Source organism: Alosa alosa, chromosome 10, assembly GCF_017589495.1.
Source record: "Alosa alosa isolate M-15738 ecotype Scorff River chromosome 10, AALO_Geno_1.1, whole genome shotgun sequence".
Taxonomy (NCBI): Eukaryota; Metazoa; Chordata; class Actinopteri; order Clupeiformes; family Clupeidae; genus Alosa; species Alosa alosa.
This window is the reverse complement of record NC_063198.1, coordinates 12,121,512-12,142,927: the sequence shown is the minus strand read 5'-3', so window position 1 is coordinate 12,142,927 and position 21,416 is coordinate 12,121,512. Positions and strand designations below refer to the sequence as shown.

The following is a 21,416-nucleotide window of genomic DNA, read 5'->3' as shown; positions in this document are numbered from 1 at the left end:
CTAATAATCTACTAAATGGATTTCCTCTGGTTACCAAGACTACGCTTCACTCCTTTATTGTTACTAGAAAAATTGCAAGTCGGCCAATGTTATGTACTAATGTTCGATTCTATTGAGCAGCTCAAGGTGGCCTAGTGGCACAGAACGTGAGGGCCAGAAAAAAAAAAACACTCTCATAATCTTGTCTATACATATAATCCTACCAGCACAACCTGAGGGAAAAACCAAAGAACAACCAAACTCCCACAGCCCCTAGTACACAATCACCATCACACAGGTTCAACCATCATTTATGCAACACAAGATGATCAACATAGACCACTTCAAAGTCACCAATCTACTGTACACTACATGCAAACCTTCAGAAACCGCTAAAGCAATGCCTTCCACTGTAGCCCCTTATACTGTCCTTGTTTCTCACACACACACACACACACACACACACACACAATTAATTCAGCAGGGCCCAAGCTGGAGGCAAAAAACTATGAATGTATTGATTATATTGACTGAGGTGACATGGGGGTATAAACAGCACACAGCAGTGGCTGGGGCCTTGCCATAAAGACACTTCATCACTTCACCCCAAGCTTTGGCTCTGGCTCCACAGTAACCACCCTCAGAGATTTGAGGTTCACTGACTGATGAGCCTCGCTCAAGAAGCAGCCGAGGACTCCCTGCTCCTCTCCCTCACACACACAGGCAGAAAAAGTGTAAACAAAACAAATACAGCATTTGAGAGGTGTGGTAGTAGCCTACCCCAGCACTGTCCAGCTTGAGGTGGACTGTCACCAGGCAGTAGACACAAAGGGCACTGAATGGCCACACAAACAACTTAAAAACAGCATGTCCTTACACCTTAAGCACAATCAAATGAAGGTTACCACAGCCAACATATCGCTTCTGCGAGGAAAGGCCATTAAAACACTGACCAAAAAGAATCTATTTCCCCAGTTTTTTTAATTGGTGTGTCTGTGTGTGTATATGTGTGGAGGGGGTGTAGGCTAGTTCCCCAAGCAGAAATCAGCTTGACCTAGATTTGATAATGAAGTTTGGTCCTATGTAACCTTGGAAAAGCTCCACACTACTCAGACCATCACAAATAAATGCAGACTATGGGGAAGGGTGAGCTGTCCAGCTGAGTCCTGAGACGTTGTGGCCAATGTTTTCTTGTCACACGTGGCTTGAGCAGTCACATGAGCCAGAATTTCTCCACAGCAAACCGGCGCTCATATCCCAACTTTTGCCTTCAAATCTCCTTAGGCGTGCGCACTATAAAATATCCCTCCAGAACACAGTACAAGGTTAAGAATAACTAAGCTAACACTTATCTGGAAACGGTAGGCACATAACCAGCATACGGCATAGCCTACTTGGGCAAAATGACAGTCGATGGTCTATAAACTAAATACGATACTAGCCAACATCAACAACACTGCAGATTTGTTAAGATACATAATATCCGTGCATACTGAAGCAAAAACAAAATGGTGTGCATGTATCCAATTCGTATGCAAAAACGTCTGTTGATAGTGGTGCAAATAAAATGGAGTTGATGGGAGTATCACTATATTAATACTACAAAAGGTTTTAGAGGGATAGAATGTGTCAATGTTGCTAAACTGTCCGTTTTTCAGCACAGAGAAATCGTTTAGAGACTGTCAAATAACTATTAATGCAATAGGCTTTTTTTCGTGATTTCGAGGAGCTGGTGTCACACTGTCCACGCTAGTGTGAAGACAAGGAATATCACAGGTCACGCTTTATAGTAATTTAGACTGTGCACCGATGCGTACTGCACCCTGTCGCCCCCCTTCTCCCAAAGTCTACGATAACGTAGGGCAAGCCCTTTTCCCCGCATTCAACTAGGCGTAGCAGTGGCACATATCTGAAGGGCAGAAACTCCCCTCCCCTGCCACTTTCCTCCCTCACCTGGTATTTCGTCTTCAAAATCCATGTCGTCTTGCCCCTCGTCTTCATTGCTTAGAGAGCCAGGCATCTTTACTGCATAACCAAATCACACTCACGCCAAGAATGAAGTACTGAAACTTAACCCTCAGAATACCACTGTGTGCTCTAAATGTTTCGAGAAAAAAAAATGGACACGTCCGGTCAGAGAGCTTTTTTTTTTTTAATTTCAGGGAAAAAACGATAGCTGTCCTATTTCTAAATCACCGACAAAAAAAATCCTTTCCTTTCCCCCTCTTCTCTATCCAAATCCTCCAGTCTGAAAATAAGAAAGACAAAAATGGAACACACATGCCCAGATTGTGACGTCTGGTCTGTTGCCATGGCAATCCATCCCATAATTTTCCACACAACTAGTTAGTCATGCTCCCCTAGTTAGCACTTTTACTAGTAGTGTGCAGTGCTGCAAGTGGCTATGGCAGTGCATGCTTCAACCTCGCTTTGCCAATTTTCCCTGTAAAGTCCGTAGAATCGGAGGTTACATCAGGCTGGAGAGGAACTTCCCTCAAATCTTAGCGTAGCCTACATTTCCTCCAGTAAACTGCCACTCGGGAAAACGGTTCCTTTTCCTTCTCTACGTTGGACTTCTTACTCTGACAAGAGCTGTAAGTGTAACAGCAGAACCAAATATGCAACGGTAAATTATATTGTCCATATAAGACACGTCACATGTAATTAATAATGTTTGTTTTTAAGAGAAACAAAATGGGATGATTATTACTCGATAACTTCACGTTAGTTGGACTGGGACAACGACGGACAGCAGAACAACCCACAGCTACTTTAGACTTCTACACAGGTGTCTGATAGCTTCCGTCGCGTTCCGAGGAGGCAAAGCAATGGACCGAACGTTTGGAATGCGTTTTAGAAGCGTCGATAATGATGCAACAAAGGCGAAAACCTAACAATTTTACATCTGCTGCCACAATGTTGCGCACTTCAGTGGAAGGACTAAACACGTTTGCCAAATTTTACTCAGTTAAGATTGCATGATGTGAAGTCTATACTTTATGGCTTTAGAGGACAAGCGACGTCACATCAGTAGTTGTCAAGGTTACCGATGCCCGACTCCACTGTGTGCGAGTACCGGAAACAAAAGAGCATCTGAATAGGACCTCAAGTTATAGGACGCTTTACATCGCTTTACGCGTGCATCAGAACAATTGACCAGGTAAGTTTACCCAATTAGTATGTGCCAAAACGCGTACATGTCGGTAAAATGTCACTGGTCGGTTAAATGTACGATCTAATAGCAAACTGTATAACGTTACAAATAGTGTAACCAGTGTCAAAGCTGAAATCCAACCTTCTATTAAGTTGTCTTATTGGCCTGCTTATATATAGCCAAATACATACACTTGTCTTAATAAAAGCATTTGTTACTCTGCAACAGTCTCTGTGCTCGGTTAATTGATGAAATAAAGACCGCTTTAAACAAGACACCGGTTCTTTTGAAAATTTATTGTTTACAAAAGAGCGGTATGGATTTAATCTTCGTCCTCTTCCTCCTCCTCGTCCTGGTTGATCTGGAAGTAGCGTAGCTCGTAGCTCTCCTTGGTGTTTGCCACAACACGCAGCCAGTCTCGCAGGTTGTTTTTCTTCAGGTACTTCTTGGTCAGATATTTCAGGTACCTATGAACAACAAGATTTACACTTTAACACTTGTCAAGTAGAGGAAAACAAAATCACTTAAGTACAGATTTGACACTCACCATGAGCTAAAGTTGTTTTTAAGCCTTTATTAATTAATTAATAATTCAATTTTCAAAATATAACTGGCAAACAACGTGTTTGTGTAGATTTTGAAGCTTTAAATCTGAGACTATTATTAGACCCACAGGACAGAGCATGGTACACATCCCTGTGTAGCTCTCATGACAAGCCAACCTCAGCGTTTAAAAGCAAGTGTCTGGTAATACTTATAGATTAGGAATTTGGCACAACCCTGAGACACAGCCGTAATGAGAAAAATATTTAAATGCCATGACTCTTTAGCCTGGTCCTACCGGACTCGTACATTTCATAATGTACAAAGAGTCTAGGCACTTTCCATTGCCAAGCGTTAACTTCCTTGAAGTCGAGTACTCTGTTAAAGTTTAAAACTATTGGATCTGCCCAGAGCCACTCTGGATCTGCCATAACTGGATCTCTTCCATGTAGGAGGGAGGAGCCAGGCTAATGACTCTTTGGAAAAAAAACATTTATACAAACTCTTCAAAGCCAAACTACTGATGTAATTTTGTTGAATTGAAATAAGTATATATACTCTTTTGATCCCGTGAGGGAAATTTGGTCTCTGCATTTAACCCAATCCGTGAATTAGTGAAACACACTCAGCACACAGTGGACACGCAGTGAGGAAGCACACACTAATGCCGACGCAGGAATTAAATGCATATTAAATGGTGACAAGACATCTCAGTGGCAGGACCCTACAGTTCTCAAATTTGATAATGAAACCACTTAATCAGCCTGATTTAATCATCCTATAAGAATGTCACATCACAACACTTAAATGGCCATGTTAGCACTTGTCTTCGGTGAAGATATGTGCATTTTGTGTAACAGTCTGATTTGTAGACCTAGACCTACTATTTATTGTCAAAGAAGAGCTGAGAAGAGTTATAAGGTTCATGTTATACATGTTACCCTCCTATTCTCAGGCTGATAACTCCCAAGTTCAGCAGCGCCTCACAAATTTCAGTAAACACTCAATTTCATTGAGCTGGATTTCGGTCTAATTTCTTTAACAAGGGCCTAAATCTCAAAGTCCAAAAATCTCAGATGTAAAATTCATCAGCCAAACCAAACTATCACGACCCTTGCTTTTGGACAAGTAAACAGGAAAAGGCACACGTGTTATCTGGGACACTCAAACAAGCCTTAACTAGGTTATTAAATGCATTGTCTCCTCTCATCTGCATGGGTGAAAAGTGCAGTGTATAGCAGAAGAGTAGACTGCATTTCTTCAAAAATGAAAAACTCTGTTCAGTCAAGGAACTGGTAACATTGTCTAATTTGTAGAAAGAATTTATCTGTATTTTTTTCTTGACGGTATGTGTAATTTGTTTACCATTATAGCAAGCCTCTAAAAAAAATATAACATTCTGAATGAATATTCATGAGCAGCTCTTCAAAAGGTAAATTGCTAAAAAATGAGGTGACTCCTTAAACTTTCTCCTGGAAAAAGTTCTGATTGTACCTATAGTCATATTTATAGGTTGATTTACAGTGTAACATTTTGATGAGTAAGGGATTTCTGGCTTTCGTATTGAAATGTATTGTTTCAGTACAGAAAGTACTGAAACACTGAATTGTTGGACATGTACATTCGAAAGTTTAGAGAAGGTCACATTAAGTTCACCTGTAAAGGTTATAGTGGATTTTAGGTTCATCCTGAAATTTCACCCAAAAAAAGAATATCCCTGACTTTTTGTGAGTAGTGTATTTACAGTAATATTTTTTTTTAAAAACCTAGGTGGGCTAATTTCAGAGTCACACTTATATCTTTTTAGCAAAGAATGAAACTTAAGCCATACTGGACTGATTTTCTTGTGACAAATCATATTGAACTACATCCTAATGTCAACATGAATGCCTCTTTTAAACTGCCACTTCCAACCAATTAAAGAAGCAGGTTTGCTGTGGGCCGTTTCATGTCCTGTTCCCTGGACTGGCATCACAAGTGGTCCATACTGGTTGGTTAGTCCTGAGCCAGCACTCAAGACACTGAATACTGAAGGATTCAATGTTAACTTGGTGGCACATACTTGTATGTAACATTACCTAAATTATCTTGATCTTAAAATATATGCAATTTTCATTTCATGAAGTAATATGAAGGTACTAAAATCAGGTGTTTGTCGCTAAGCAACAGGGTTTGCATTGAGAAGCCCTTGAACTTGATTTTTTTTACTGCAGTGTTGGAATATTCATGTTATTTGTATTGAAGCCTGGCTGGAGTGAGTCAGTGAAATGCCCGTTCGGGGGGGCAATGGCACATGCCAGTTAAGGGGCAATTCATCTTTTATTCACATAGCCTTTACTAAGCTTATACCGATGAAATTCTCTGTTAAAGTTGTCTGAATTTGCTCCACCTTTGTACATCTAAATCAGTGTTTCCCAAAGACTGGGTCACAACCCACGGGTGGGTCGCAGGAGATTTTATTTGGGTCGTCAGCACAATTTATGTTGTCTAATAGGCCTAACTTATACCATTTAGCCAGGAAAGCTATCAGTTTTCTATTAGGATATTGTTTGTTTACCAGTCACGTCCCTCTGTGCAATTTTGCATTTAGAATAGCTCTGAAACTGGGGGGCGAACGCATTGCAGAGGGGACAGCGTGGACATCTCACTCGCAAAATGAAACATTTGGGGCGCCTGCCATGGACCTCGCAGTTGCAAAATGCAAGGGACATAAATCAGCCTATTTGCACGAACATTAACGGACTCCAGCTCTTCAACTTGACCGATTAAAATCTAGTCAACTAAAGCAGATGTCCGTATACCGGACATGGCTATTCAATTTGCGTCATAGGCTGTAGATACACTGTAGTTTCAAGTGTAGATGCACTCTTTAAAGTTAATAGCAACCTCCTCACATTCCTTATTATTTTGGATTTAAAACGCTCAACAGTGCATCTATTAGCCTACTATTTAAATGGACATTTTAAACACTTTCCTCTTGTTTTTCCACCTCGCAAACACTACTAGGGGCACATTATCTTTTGACTATTGCGCAAAAGCCTTTTTTCTGATATTTATTCATTTCACATTCTTACAACAAAGCTCGTCACAGCCTTGGTATACGGCCTACAAACAAACGATTAACTCCAGAGGAAAATGCGCATTCAACTTTCCAAATAAAGAAACCTTCATAAATGGGCTACTATATAACGACTTGAGTTACTTGCTATGTTTACATAGGAATTGACGGTGTTATAGATCCATTTCTCTGCAACGTAGCCTACAACATCTCTCTTTAGAAATATAGGAACAGCTTACTATGCTGAAGAGTGACGACTGCATAGCATGCAAGAATACAACCAAGAAAAGTTTGAGAACCTGTGGCCTAAAACAATATGATTGCATGCAGGTTGCATGTTAGATCTGAAGTGAGATGGGTCGCGATGGTCTGACATTTTTAAAAAGTGGGTTCCCAGAAAAAAAGTTTGGGAAACACTGATCTATATTCTTCAAACATAATGTATTCATCACAGAATCTCGTTGTAGCCTAAACAGTTTAACACAGTAGCCCACGTTTATTTTTTCACATGCAAAAACGGCAACATAAGGTTAGCGGTCTAATATTGATAACGTTCACAACATTAGAAGAAAACATGCTGTTACATTGCTATACTAATTTACTCGTTTTTTAGTCGTTTTGAATATTGACCCACCTGACATCCCTATCTTTCCAGCTGACATTCCAGATGCACCTGCACTTTCACTTTAGAATGGCGTGAATGACAGAGGGATGAGAACCGTGAACACAAGTTTCAAAATAAAAGTGATGTTTGTTCTGTTTATTTTCTGAAGAGATGCATATTTTCCCCTTGGGATATACAATATTATGGTCTCTACGGAAATTAATTGATGTTACGGTATCTGTTAATTCTACCAAAGGAAAAAATAAGACCTTGTGAATGGAATTCAAGACTTGGTAAACAAAATTCAATAATTTTATAGCCTTAATTTGACAATATTAAAATTTAAGACTTTTTCAATACTTTTAAGACCCAGCAGGTACCCTGACAGACAAGCAGATGGCTATTTTATAGGTCTGAAAGCAGCAAAAGCAGCCAAAGCATTGTGTGCTGCTGCCCCATGCATAATCTTCACCACATTCCCATACTTGATGCAAACAGGAGATCAAATGAAATATTAGGGGTAGAAATGAACTTTTTGGCCTACTAGCCAAAGTGGCTGGTAGATAAAAATTACTTTAACAGACAAAACTAAACAATGCTTTTAACTATTTTGAAAGTATCATTTTTATATGGGTCTTCAGAATGCAACAGAAAGTTTGATTAAAATGAACAGGCCTTCTCAATGTTCGGATGTCTATATTTTTGCAGTGGTCATTATACATTATGTCAATGCCAATGGGTTTTGTGCTTCTGATTCCATGTAACGTCTTTATCATTCTGCAATTAGTTAGTTTGCAATCGCAATGGAAGTTCATTGAAAGTGAAATACGTTGCTATGCAACATATTCAGGGTATCTGCACATTTTCCAAGTGCAAATTTAAAGAATTTTAAGACCTTTTCAAGACATCTAAATGGAAAAATTAAGACTATACTGTACCACGGCAAAAAAGATACAACTTAAAACTGTTTTATGCAATAGTTTTTTTTCTACTAATTTTAACAACCACCCCATTTGGGATGTCTACAGAAGTTACCAAATATATTTTGGTGAAAGAAAATAATTGTGTGTGAATTACCTTCACAGCTATTCAATGCCCAATTTTAGGGTCTGGACTGCTTGCTTTTGAAGCTGACTTCTGATATCTGGCTGTGCTACTGGCTGAGGCTGACTGTTCTTCACCTGTGTCTGTAGTAGCCTAGGCTACTTGCCAAACATGTGTACTGGACTGGATTCGCTTATTTTTTCAAAGGTAGACTAAGCTATTTAAATATTGTAATAGGCCTACTAACTTAGCAATCTATTGTCCCATATGCAGCACAGCAAATCAAAGGTAATACATTTTGCATACCAGTTGTATTTAAACCAACCAAAGCTTGACTGAAATATTGTAAACCATTGACTTGTTTTAAAAAAATGTATGGGAAAAGTTAAAACCCTCCTCGCATGTTCCTGCTGAAAAACTGCTGGTTTCATCTCAATCACGCACGTAATATGAACTCACTTACAGATGCGTTTTTTTTTTAATGTAGCCAGTCGCCGACATTCTTTCGCCGCCAACTTTTGCGAAGTACTGGGAAAGGCTGGCAAGCAAGCTGCAGACCGATATTACAGGTAGCCTACCTGAGGTAGTAGGTGAGGTAGTAATAATATAATAGCCTACCTGATGTAGGCTATTATAACTTAGACAGATATTTACTTAGGCTAAGCCAGCAAAACACGCTGGAAAGATGCAAACAGATACACTTAATGTGTATTTCCTCACGATTGAGAAAACGTTTGTTTTCTTTTTCTGTCGGTCCATGCTTCCTTCATAAATTAAGCAGCAAATTATCAGATGAGTGACAGAAGCACCACACATAATTTGACCAGCAGTCTTTGTGTCCATAGTTTGTGAAACGATGCTGCGTCCGAGCAAAGATTCTAGAAGCCCAGTGCAACTCCAAAAAGGAGGACAAATGAGCGTCAGGCTTGAGGCTGCGCTGGACAGGACTTTTAAACTGTCCGGCCTAAATCCGAACGTATGGCCACCCTATCGCTAACTGGCTTACCCAGCTCTTTCTCCCGCTACCGGTCGCGTAGGCTACCTAGGCCTACGTATCGCTCACGCCTCGACTATACCACGAAAACGTAAGGCATATTTTTACATATTCTTACCATTTTCACACCTTTGACGACCCGTGAAAACATCTTCACTCTGCAACCACTACACTTCCTTCAGTAGCCTTATAGTCACTATACATGTCCGTTTAAAAAAAATACACGAAACCAGATGGAGACATTTCACTTTTCGCTCTCACACTTTCTGCTGGCGGTCCCATACACAAATTTAATACCTCCTTTTCGAAAATTCAAGACATTCCAGACAATTTAAGACTTTTCTAGGCCTTAAAAACCGAAAGTTGCATTTAAGACTTTTTAAGGACCCGCGGGAACCCTGATATTAAACTTGCTAGTTCTGTTTGTGTGGTGAACTATTCTCTCAGCAGATGTAAAAAAAACAATTTTAAGACACATTGTGTGATGTTTCTTCTCTCGTTTTAGCAAGCAGTCGTTAAATAAGCGGCATAATGTCTGCAGGTCATTATCGGAAAATAAGTCCCCGATAGGGGCGAACAGAAAACCAAGGCGAAGCAGAGTTGATATGGCGAGCCGTTTTAGACTTAAGTATTCTCGCAGTTGATAAGCAGCCATATTCGACATGACAAAGTGCCGCAGTACCTGCCACATTTGGCCGCCAAAACAAACAGAATATATTACTCAACTTATACTTTACAATTTTTGTCTGAATTTACCTGGCACCACACTGATAAGGTGATAATGTGCTGGGACTGTCCTAGAAATTATTTTAGCTGATCTCTAATAGAACCATAGGAACTACAGGCTTACTTGAAAAAACAATTAACTTAGGACAAAGTAGCCAAGGACAAAAATATCAAGAAAAAAATTCAAACTGGGTAAACAAATGTCCACAACGAACCACATATTCAAGTCAGATGCTGGCATGACTAGGCCAGCAGAAATGTTCCTGTTGGCCCAGGAGGAGGACATGGCAAAATCTTCAAATCCCTACCTTCAGACTTCACTACACACTCTGGTGCCTCTGCACAAGCCACAATCCAGAATGCAACACTCACCAGGCTATAGGAGCCGTTTAGTTAAACTTGCTGAGTAAACCTAACAGTTGGGTTTGACCGAAGACCCATCACATTCCCATTACTAACAAACCACTCAAGAGCTAACTTGAGACTGGACTGAGACGGCCTCCTCTCAAGGGTCTTGGTGCAATTGTTTTGGTCCGCACCAGCGTTCGATTGCTGAGTGCACACCTGCCAAAACAAATCACACCAAGGGAAAACAAGAACTGCAGTTCGTTTTAACTGGGCTAATATGTGCAGGTGTGAAAACACCAAGACTGAGCCTGTGTTTGTCTGCACCCTTCATGCCCTGCCCTGCATCTCACATATGCTTTTAGAGAATTTACAACTTTAAGAATGTACAACTTCATGATGTACGTTTCTTGCGGCAACTAGTCCACTAGTCTGCAAAATCATGTTGATGGTATGTATGTGTAACTTGTGTGGCGTGACAGCAGGATCCTGGACTTGACTCACACTCACAAACTTTGGGCGTAGGAGGTCTCCATGCTAGCAAGGGGGCTAAAACTCAATGGGCTCAGGCATCTTGGCTGCTGTTGAATAGCGTTTTTGCTGAGGAAGGTTCACCGAGTGAAATGACTCCAAAGTATCTACTAAGAAGCCATGATAAGTGTTGGAGGAATAAGCGAACTAAAGGAGCTTTGATACTTTTTCGCTAATCTCTACCATAGGGTATGCTGGTCCATGCTTTAATCCTCCTGATGTGTTCGGGGTCAAACATATCAAAACTTATTGTTAACTTATTCTGACTACCATGAGTCTCCATGACTTTGCTAACACAGGGCATCTGAACACACAAAACAAATTTTGATCATTTTCATAACAATTTGAGAGTTTTATCTTTAGAACACCCATCTGTATTCCCAGTCAAAAATGACGGACCAATAGAAATGAATGGGTGACAAAATGGTCAGTGTGTAAAATCGAGTCCAGGCACATACCTATTGATCAGATTGACTGTATGTGTGATTCTGTACATTAACACACACAAACACACCCTGACTCCCACTCTTTGCTTCTATGCCAGCCCCCACTGGAACCTTTCCCCAATAGAATCTTCCCCTTTCTGACTTGCATGAGCTCCTGCAGGCCATAAATAGCAAATGGAAGTTCAAAACTGGTTAATAAAGGAGGGGAGATAATACTGTCCCAGATTTCCTTGTGACATCAACATTTAAAGCATGAAAACAAATGATCAATCTATAATATCTGTCATTACATAATTGCATAGCCTTGTGTTAAGTTTGTATGCTACTTGACAGATGAAAAATAAGGAAATGTTAGAAGATGATGCTGAATTTGTAACAATTATTTGATTGTTAAGTTGTGATGCAATAATGTGTCGTTAATACTTTTTCGGGGTCTACTATTCAAAGTATCCAATAAGAAAATAGTCATTTGACTACTCACTTGCTCCTTATCTGACTGCACAGCTACACTTAAAGTTAAGTGATTTTTTATACTCTCACTAAAACAGAGGTGATAGGTTTAGTCTGGCTGCGCTTGACGTTGGACTTAACCATATAGTTATTGTTTACAGCATAACCGGTACTTTGTTTTTAAAATGTTTTAAATTAAAATGGTCTAAAGCATGAATTGCTTTTTTTTTTATTGATAAGACAAATTTGAACATGAAATTGAACTGTTATATTCAATTTACTATCAATATCTCATTGCTCCTACAAATAATACATTTAAAATGTTAAAACAGCTTGCCATGCATGCACACACAATGGTAAGCTCTGCTTTCAAGTTTACCCAGTGTAGGCGGTTTGCCATAAGGTTATGTTAAAACCGCTTGCCATAGAACATGGACAACTGCATTTGCAAGCAAGCTAATCTAACAGGGACTCTACTTTCCAGTTAATTCAGTGTGTTCCCAAATGCTTCAAGAAATTTCATGTCTTAACCCATAACACGCAATAGTTTTGAACATGTCAGGCTACATGTCGGTGTTGAAGTGTTTAGATTCCCAGCGCTAGCCAAGTCATTTTAACAGCAACTATGGATATGTGCCAACACCAGTCAGCTGAGTTTAATTAGCGATAACGTAGGCTACGGAGATGGTTTCGTAGCCTCTTTGACAGCTCAGTGACATCAGGTATGTAACCTACATATTTATGTTTTTGCCAGCTAACTTTTAACATGTTCATATTCATTGTGATGCTATATGGGCCTCATGTACATGAAAGATTAATATCATGCCATTATGTTGTTTAGAACACAACACAAGTTTTCACCTTACAACTTTGCTGATAACATTTCAAATAAATGCCAGTTAGCGCATTAGCAAGGACATTGTGTAAGGTATTAGGCTGCTGTTGATGTTTCATAGCCTTTTGCTTGTGTGTAGTTAGGCCCACTGCTAGATTTTGACAGGAGCTCGCAATATCGCTTTAAAGTAAGCTACTTGGGCTCACGCAAGCTGTCAAACACTGTCCACTCGCCTATGTGGTGCACCCCTCTGGTTTATACATCCACTTATGTTAGCTAACTGTATCTGGGTGTGTTGCTATCAGAGCAAGACGTTAGAGATGGCGCATGACATGCAGTGATGCCTCGCATAAAATAAATAAATAAAACGCTATTTAAGCACCGAAATCCACGTTGTTATTTGATGCAGTTACTACCGTTTGTGTCGGCACCGGTGCCATATTAGAACCGTGTTTCGGTGCCCAACCCTAATCATTACTGACGCACTGCACACCACTTTCAGAATTAAGTGGGCGAGATGACAAAACCAAGAAACCGTCCGTAAAAGGCAGAGAATGTCCAAAGTTTTGGGATCATTTCAAACTGGAAGACAGGAAGACAAGGTGCAATTTGTCCACTGCAAAGCTGAACTGGCGTACGACAACAGCACGTAAACAATGATTTAACATCTGAGCCAAAAGCATCCAGTTGTTAACACCAGCTCACCAAGCGTAGCCGAAGGCAACATAAACACAGATGTTAGCTGATTTAATGATTAGCTAGTTAGAACATACAATATTTGTAGTGGCTGTAGCCTAATGGAGTGAGTTGATATGATGTTAAGTTGTGGAAATTTTAAGTAGTAAACTAATTCATGTAAAATTGCAAGTGAGCAATACACCAAAAAGACACTAATTCCATCTCTCTCCCTCTGGCACGTGCGCGCACACACACCCCCGGTGTTAGGTTAGGCTACCTCATCTATCGCCTACCCCAGACTTATTATAGCCCTTACAAAAAATTAACTGCATTACTTCAAGTGTCAAAGCTGCAGTATTTTGAACATGAAAATACTAAAGTACTGCACTGTATTGCAGTACAACACTGCAAAAACTGCAGTTATTGTTTTGCAAGCGAGGTTTTTTGGTAGTAATAGTAAATGCTGCAGATGCACAAATCTGCATAAAATAGATATAATAATTTACTTTGAAGTGACTAAGGCTAGTTTACAGCATGACATTTGTTGTATTAACGGCGGTGTGTATTAATAAATTGCACTTAACGCAAAATTATTTTTTATCCGATTACTCCATTAATCAATTAAATAACCACTAGAAGACTAATAGAATTGATAGCTGCAGTCCTAGATTGATCTGCTGGATAGATTCCCATTTTAGAACACATTCAGACCCCTGACAGGTTCATACCGCACTCGTCACAGTGGCCCACTAGCACAGGATTGCTCTCTGGACAGCTCTGTGCTCACTGGTTACAGACATGCATCATTAACCATCAAGGTTTGTGACATCATGTAGGACAATGCCAGTGCAAAACAAACAGTCCAGACTACACAGCAGCATACCTTTTGGAGAAGGGGACCTCAGAAGTCACGGAAATCTTGCTTTTGCTCCTGTCAATAGAGACAACTCCACCTCCAAGATTTCCAGCTTTTCCGTTCACTTTGATGCGCTCCGCAAGGAACTGCTCCTAAAATTGCAAACATTTTTTTAAAAACAATAATAAACACTAAAACCCCAAACAGGAAAAAAGAGAATTAAAGCATAACTTTGCCTGATTACCAGATGTCAAACTATCCAGATGGAGGTATGCTGTATTCACAAAGACTTACAAAGTTAGCAGCGTCCATGATCCCATCTTCAACAGGGTGGGTGCAGTCCAGAGTAAACTTCAGGACCTGCTTTTTCTTCTTGCCACCCTTGGTGGCCTGCTTTTTCTGTTAGATTAAATTGCACGTGTTATTTTAAATCTTATCCACAACACTGATGACTTCTTTACATTTGACTACAGGGAATGTTGTAATATGTCTATTAGGAATATGTGTCTATTAGAACATCAACATACATGTCCTTCTCCTACGCAGGCATGAACGTATAGATGTCGGATTTACAGCAGTGACTCTATGGGTTTAGACCAGTTATAATTACCTTAACCATTTCAACCATTAACCTCACATTTTGGGAACTCCAACTCCCAAAAACCACAAGACAAGGTAACGTAGCTAATTGACATTATCTTGCTAGTCGACTTAGCTACATATAGATGCCCATATTAGAGTGACAGCACACCTGTCAAGTTAGATCGACTGTATGTGTGAGCCCTATGGTATGAAATATTGATACGTGTTATAATGATAACGGTAACCGAAGCCAGACAATATTTACCCAGGGACGACATCTAGTAAGGCAACAAGAGCTAACTAGTGAAACCGCTAGGAAAGCTGTGCAGCAGCTTACTAGCCTGACGTTACATCCGCAAACTTTCCAATGAAGTCCACGTTGTCCTATTCGAAGGACCAATGATTGAAAAATGTGTCAGCAAACTTAATGTGTATGTCTATTGACACATTACCATATAATTCCAGAGAAGGCCATTCTGGGTTAGCTAACGTTAAACCAAAACACACCGGAACACCACAGCATCCAACTACCTTGCTAGCTAGCTAGCTAACTCACTTGCTACAACGTGGTTCACATTTTGCAGGCCTCATTTCAGACAGCGCTCACAAAACTGTTGATATTACATGCTTCAGACAGTTTCTTGACACTCTATGAAAAAGAGAATCACAGCCCACCGGTTACAGACTACAACATTAAAACAGTCAGGCATTTTGGGGTACATGTAGACTATTAAAACGTTAAATTAACGATACAGTATCCGACTCACAATTGGGGCCATGGTCGTCAGGCAAGGCAGAAAGGAAGAGGCCTAACTGCGCTTGCGCTAAATTGAGTGAGGCGCTCAATCGAATACTGAGCGAATCGATTAAATCGTACATGATGGGATAGATTAAGGCGCATGCAAAGGAAAAGTGTCCACTGGCAACTCATACTGTAGCTTTTGAACCCTTTTTTCAGATTTAACGCATTTATTGCACTTAATACCCTTAACACATCTATAGTGTAATCCATGAATGGCATCAGACTCACCAGGCCTACAGCCATTACTAACCTGTCGATTTGTCCGTGCATGGTCTATTATAAGACCATTTCTGAGCTTGCAAGTATAGGAAGGAAGAATAAATGATGGATGAATGGATGTATGATGGATGAGATTTTTCACTTTTTAAGGATATGCCGTTGGAGGACAGTTGACGTTGCAGTCTTGCAAATTGTCTAGAATTAGTTTTTCCTTTATGTACAGTCCACTGCTTGTAACAGATATTCAAACATCTGCATATTTAGATTTGCGGGCTATGAGTCAGGAGATTGAAGATAGTTATTTTTGCCTGATGCTGATCAAGCACTTGGTATCAGGTTTCCTCTGTGTTGTCCTGTTTTGTCATTCCTTTAGCTATCGAACCCACCCCTCCTACTCAACCCAAACTAACCTCACCCCCACCCATCAGCTCTCACCCCCACCAGGGGCATGTCAGCTGCCAGGCGTCAGGAGCCTCCCGTCAGGCCACTCTTGAGGGACTCCAGCATTGCTGCCATTCCTGATACGAATGGCAGTTGTGTTGGCGTGGAGGTAAAACAGCACCTCCTGACAGTCACTCATTACACCGGGAACTACTCTAAGCGCTGGGTAGAGAAAAGGGAAGTTGCTGCCAGGGAGCCACTCATCAGATCAGGCAACTCAGCAAGCCCCACTGGGCTGTTTTTGGCGGTGACTAGTCTCTGCACTGAGCAGAGCTGCAGAGCTGCAGAACTACATGAGCACTGGGATTCAGAGACAATTTAAGAGAAGATAATTCAATAGACATTTTCATTAATCTGGACTAAAATAATCTTTCTATAGCCAAAGAAGTCTTCTTTAAGGGTCCATGGTAAGTTAACTATCCTTGTGACTTAGTCTAATTCTTGCAGCTATGATTTAAATTTACTGGTTTGTTTTCAAATGAATAATGCTGTGTAGGCTGCATCTTCATAATGTAGGTGCCTTGTCTACCAGTGTCAGATGCATTAGCAAATACAAAAGTAGCCTAATGCATGGCAATATATTTACTAAATTATGTAACTTGTTATTTACACATGAGTACAAAGCATGCCACCTGCAGTTTGTTTGTTTTTCATCATGGAAATTGGTTGCAAGTCATGTGGGTGGGTGACATGTATGTGCACATGGTATTTGTGACTTTTATGTGGTCATCAAAGTTGGGGTCATGTTCAATTCTACTTTATAATATTACATTACTCAGCCTTTATTGCATAATTAATGAAGTATTTGTGTAATCTATAGTGAATGCATCCTATTATTGACTTTCATTTGATAAATAAGCAATGGGGTGTGAATGACTATTCTTTCCTGACTTATGAAAATAAGAAATTATCAATCTGGAATACAAATGAATACAAATGCAACCAGTGCCTTTTTGCCCTCAGATGTCTGGAGGCATTTTCCCCTCTTGTGATAGCCTGTGGGAGTCAGACTATGCCGGCTGCCACCCCCTGGTGTGCCACCTGTGCCATGGGCAGTACCAGCAGCCCTGTCTTCTGGACTGCTACCACATCTTCTGTGCCAGCTGCTTGCGTGGCAGAGCCTGTGACAACCGCCTCAATTGCCCCCTCTGTGGGTAAGGGTCCAGAATGAAGTCAAGGGAGTTTGGGGTTTCTCAGCCATGCTGTATCTTTTCTCTTTTTTTTAAGCTTTTTTTGGTTTTAGGAAGTGGTTCCCATCAAGAGTGACAGAGAACAAACCAAATATTTGCTCAAGTAACTCAGCCACTGACAGATAAAGACTCAAATACACCAGACACTATACAGTAAGACATTCATTTATCTCTGGGAGCCACTTTCATATTTTACCCGTATTTGGCTGGTGGCTGCGATTGTTTTCCATCTGACTGATAGTATCAATTGACAGAATGTGTGGCTGTTCTATAACAGGCCTAGATTCCAGTCACCTTTATTTTGTCAAACTTGAAACAATGAAACATTGTCATTTAATAATAACCATATTAGCCATTAGAAAGAGCCATATTACAATGTAAATAAATGTAGCCTATAATAAAATACAAATCAGACATTCTGATGCCAAAAGTCACAAACCTTAAATTAATGTTATCACCGTCTTTGCAGGGTTCACCCAGTATGCCCTTCAAAACACCTTTTTGATGTATTAGTGTGGAGATGCAAATATTATAGCAATTACAGTGCTCACCAGAAACTGTCACACCTGAATTTGTTTTGCGCATGTCCCTATAGGGGCTCTGTAAATTTCTTGTGCAGTGGCCGAAAACGTTGTGTATGATGAGGAACCTTCCAATTCTTCTTAGTAGTAGGTTGTACCTCTGATTGAGAGCTATTCTGGAGACATGGGACAAAATATGTTCACCAATTATAATGGCTAACAGGTTTAATAATGAACCTGTTTTTAATTGTAAATTAAATCTAATAGTGATGTAACTATGAAGATGCCTTGACACATTTCACCGCTACAGAATACATCAGCGTTAAAAAGGCTTTGATGAGTTTTACAGAATATTTTAAATCTTAATGTTGATATCTCCTGTGTCACAGCACATACTACCATTGTCCCTGTCACTATGGATAAAAGCATCTGCTGAATCCCTTTCAGCTTAAGTAACCTCAGAGGAATTTCAGAGAAAATTATTTTCAAAATTTCAACTTTATTCTTCTGAAAAAGGTTCTGTTAGCAGCCATCATCAACAGAAAACAGGAAACACATGATCTCTTTTATTTTATTTAGGTGAAATTCATTCCAAAATTATCAACTCTGTCCAATGTTAACTCTGTCAGGTTTTCTTTTTAATGCTACAAATTAGGTATTTATAAAACAATAGCTTCACTATTATTTTATATTTTTATTTCAGTATGAAATAATTGAAAATAATTATTCTATAAATCTTACCACTATTACAAACATTTCAATTTGTGTTTTTGGTGTCAGATGATGATGATAACAAAAGCTAAAAGCCACCCTGATTTTTCAAATCAATGACAACAATAAAGTCTCAGTCAGCTTGTAGACTTAAGTATAATTTAAACGGTGTAGTAAGATGCAATACTTATTTACAGCTTCCATAAAGTCTTCAAGCAACACAGTGCCGTTCTTTTACCTGAAAATAATGGCTCCAAACTCATTTGGATGGTACGCAGACTTTTAATAGGCTGTCAATTCTGATGCACGTTTGGAATGCCTGGTATTGCACCCTGTAGCGTTGTGGTTCCTGACTACTTCATGACCCTTTTTATCAGTTCTCAATACATTGGGAAATTTCTTAGTACTAAATGGGTACCCAGCATGTTGAAAATGTATAAAAAGTGGAATTCCTATTCTGTTACTTAAATTCAATAATATGTAGCTGGGAAGTATCTTGAAGGAATGACGTTCAGTCGTGTTTATGGCACAGTGGTTATATACTCCGTTTTGTCCAATTAAGGAGAACATTTGAGTTCCAAATCTTCACAGCATCTCTATTTTAATTAGCAACTCCGACTTGCCAGAGCATGAGAGACAGAGGGAGGGAGGACGAGAAACAGATAGAGGAGGAGAAGAGTGAGTTTGTGTGTGTGTGTGTGTGTGTGTGTGTGTGTGTGTGTTTGAGAGAGAGAGAGAGAGAGAGAGAGAGAGAGAGAGAGAGAGAGAGGTGCCTCTGGTCAGGTGTCTGTCTGTAGCTGACAGCTGCAGGGTCAGTCAGGCTCCTGGTCTTCTTTTAGCCCCAGGAGCGGGACGCCTGACGTACCCCACGCTCCGACAGAGCCATGCCGCTGTCACACGACAACAGCCTCCCACACAGGCATGTTGGCAAGGGTAGGCCTGGCCACATTGATCTCGGCCCTCGAGGCAATTAAATACGACCCACCGCTGCCCTTATTTCATCTCCTGCTGAGAAGTGACTCATGGTGGTCTGTGTTACCTAATAGCCCCTCTGGACTTCACTCGGGGTGGGGTTCGGGGGGGGGACAAATAAAGAGGAAGAAAGAGAGTCCGGGATGGGCCACAGAGAGAAAGTAGAGAGGGAAAGCATTAAAGCATTGAAAGTAAGAAGGATAGAGAAGAAGGATGTGTGGGGAAGAAGACAGAGAGAGGCAGAGTGGTGGAGGACAGAATTAGAGAGAGAGATAGATAGAGAGAGAGAGAGAGAGAGGGAGAGAGAGAGAGAGAGAGGTAACAGACAAGGTTATGGGCATAAGGTAGGGATCACATTGAGAATAACAAATCGGCGGCGGTAAAGTGGAATGCAATGCTCAGACCATAATAACTTATTGTTCCTAAATTACATGAACAGTCTACGTTTTATATTGCCTCGCGCTACGCTTTGAAATTTAGACCAAGTTTAAGGTGGGGATCACATTGGCCATTGGCAAGCGGCAGCAGCAGCGGCAAGCGTAACGCAACGCTCAGACCATAATAAGTTCTATCTCGTTCCTAAGTCACACAAACGGTTTGCCTAAACTAAAAGTTGAATACGCTCGCGTTGCGCTTTAAAAGTTGAACCTCAGCTTGAAGTTCAACGCTCAGCTTGTTCAACGCTAGCGTTATGCTACCGCTGCCAACGTTACGCTGCCGAACCATAGAGAACAATAGGAAACCTGCTGCTTGCCGCTGGTCAGTGTGATCCCCTAAGGGCCTATTCAGACCGCAAGCATGGCGACTGCGTGTCAGTTGCGTTACCTGTCTGTTTTCATTTCGGTGCCCATGGTAACAGGTTAGAGCGAGCACACTGCGCATGTCTCAGCCCCGGCTCGAGCCGTGCTGAAAACTTGTGCAATGCAAGACGCCTACATTACTTTTCGTGTGACACGCAAGCATGTTGGAAGCTTTCCGTTCAAGAGAGACAGCGAAGAGATGTTTTAATAGGCAGACTGGCCGCAGCACTGCCGCATCGGAGACGTTTCTTGTATTAATACACATACATGTATAAATGTATAAAAGGCAACGCAGCAGCCACGGAACACAGACGGAAGACACACCCCATGTTTGCGGTCTGAATAGGTCCTAATGCTAAAATTGTTTGACGCTAGCGGAACGCTGCTGGTCCAGCTGTTTCAATGCAAACTCAATACAATAAGAAATCTGCCACGTTTATCAATTTGACCTCCTTCAACAACATGAAAACCCTCACAGAGCAACGAGTGACCTAAAAACTTTTTGGGGCTCTCTTTATAGTGTAGTGAGTGGGTAATCTCTGGCTTGTCATAAACAATAGCTGGGATAATACCCAGTTGATGTGGAAGGATAACCAAACATAACTTTAATGCTCTTTCCATCCAAGCCTACTTTTAACTCCTACTTTTTACTCCTCACTGCCACATAAACGGAAACACACATGGTGCTGTGCATATGGTCTAGTTGTAAAAATGTTCGCACATCACTGTGTGTGTCTGTGTGTATGTGTTTGTGTGTGCATGTGTGCATGCATGCATGCATGCATATGTGTGTGTGTGTGTGTGAGAGAGAGAGAGTGTGTAGGCTATAATAGAAAGGTGTGTGTGCTGGTGATGGGAGATTAGAAATGATATTTTGTTAAGACAGCGCAGTGCCATCAATCTTTCGCAACCTGCTGTAACATTATCCTCGCCGA

At 40.6% G+C, this 21,416-nt stretch overlaps 3 protein-coding genes across 9 annotated transcripts in view; 1 reads left to right on the top strand and 2 right to left on the bottom strand.

Annotated features, from left to right (window-relative positions):
- Positions 1-2,483, bottom strand: part of chd5 (chromodomain helicase DNA binding protein 5) — a 43,582-nt gene extending 41,099 nt beyond the window's left edge. For all 6 annotated transcript variants that reach the window (XM_048254015.1, XM_048254010.1, XM_048254012.1 and 3 more), the window contains exon 1: positions 1,933-2,483. Coding sequence is in view for 5 of the 6 variants with exons in the window: in XM_048254010.1 (XP_048109967.1) it covers positions 1,933-1,999 (67 nt within the window). In the remaining variant the exon portion in view is untranslated. The remainder of the gene's footprint in view (positions 1-1,932) is intronic.
- Positions 2,484-3,414: 931 nt separating this feature from the next.
- rpl22 (ribosomal protein L22) lies at positions 3,415-15,677 on the bottom strand. The gene is made up of 4 exons (XM_048254017.1): positions 15,593-15,677; positions 14,538-14,642; positions 14,271-14,395; positions 3,415-3,600 (listed from the first exon to the last, which is right to left on the bottom strand). Exons 1-4 carry the CDS (start codon positions 15,602-15,604, stop codon positions 3,456-3,458), a joined length of 387 nt encoding a protein of 128 aa, XP_048109974.1. The 5' UTR covers positions 15,605-15,677; the 3' UTR covers positions 3,415-3,455.
- A 631-nt stretch (positions 15,678-16,308) lies between these two features.
- The window catches only part of rnf207a (ring finger protein 207a), a 31,826-nt gene continuing 26,718 nt past the window's right edge, over positions 16,309-21,416 (top strand). Inside the window, exons 1-2 of one of the 2 annotated variants that reach the window (XM_048255020.1) lie at positions 16,309-16,694; positions 17,251-17,441. In XM_048255020.1, the coding sequence (XP_048110977.1) occupies positions 16,692-16,694; positions 17,251-17,441 (194 nt within the window). In that variant the 5' untranslated portion in view covers positions 16,309-16,691. The remainder of the gene's footprint in view (positions 16,695-17,250; positions 17,442-21,416) is intronic. The other variant, XM_048255021.1, reaches the window with a different exon arrangement.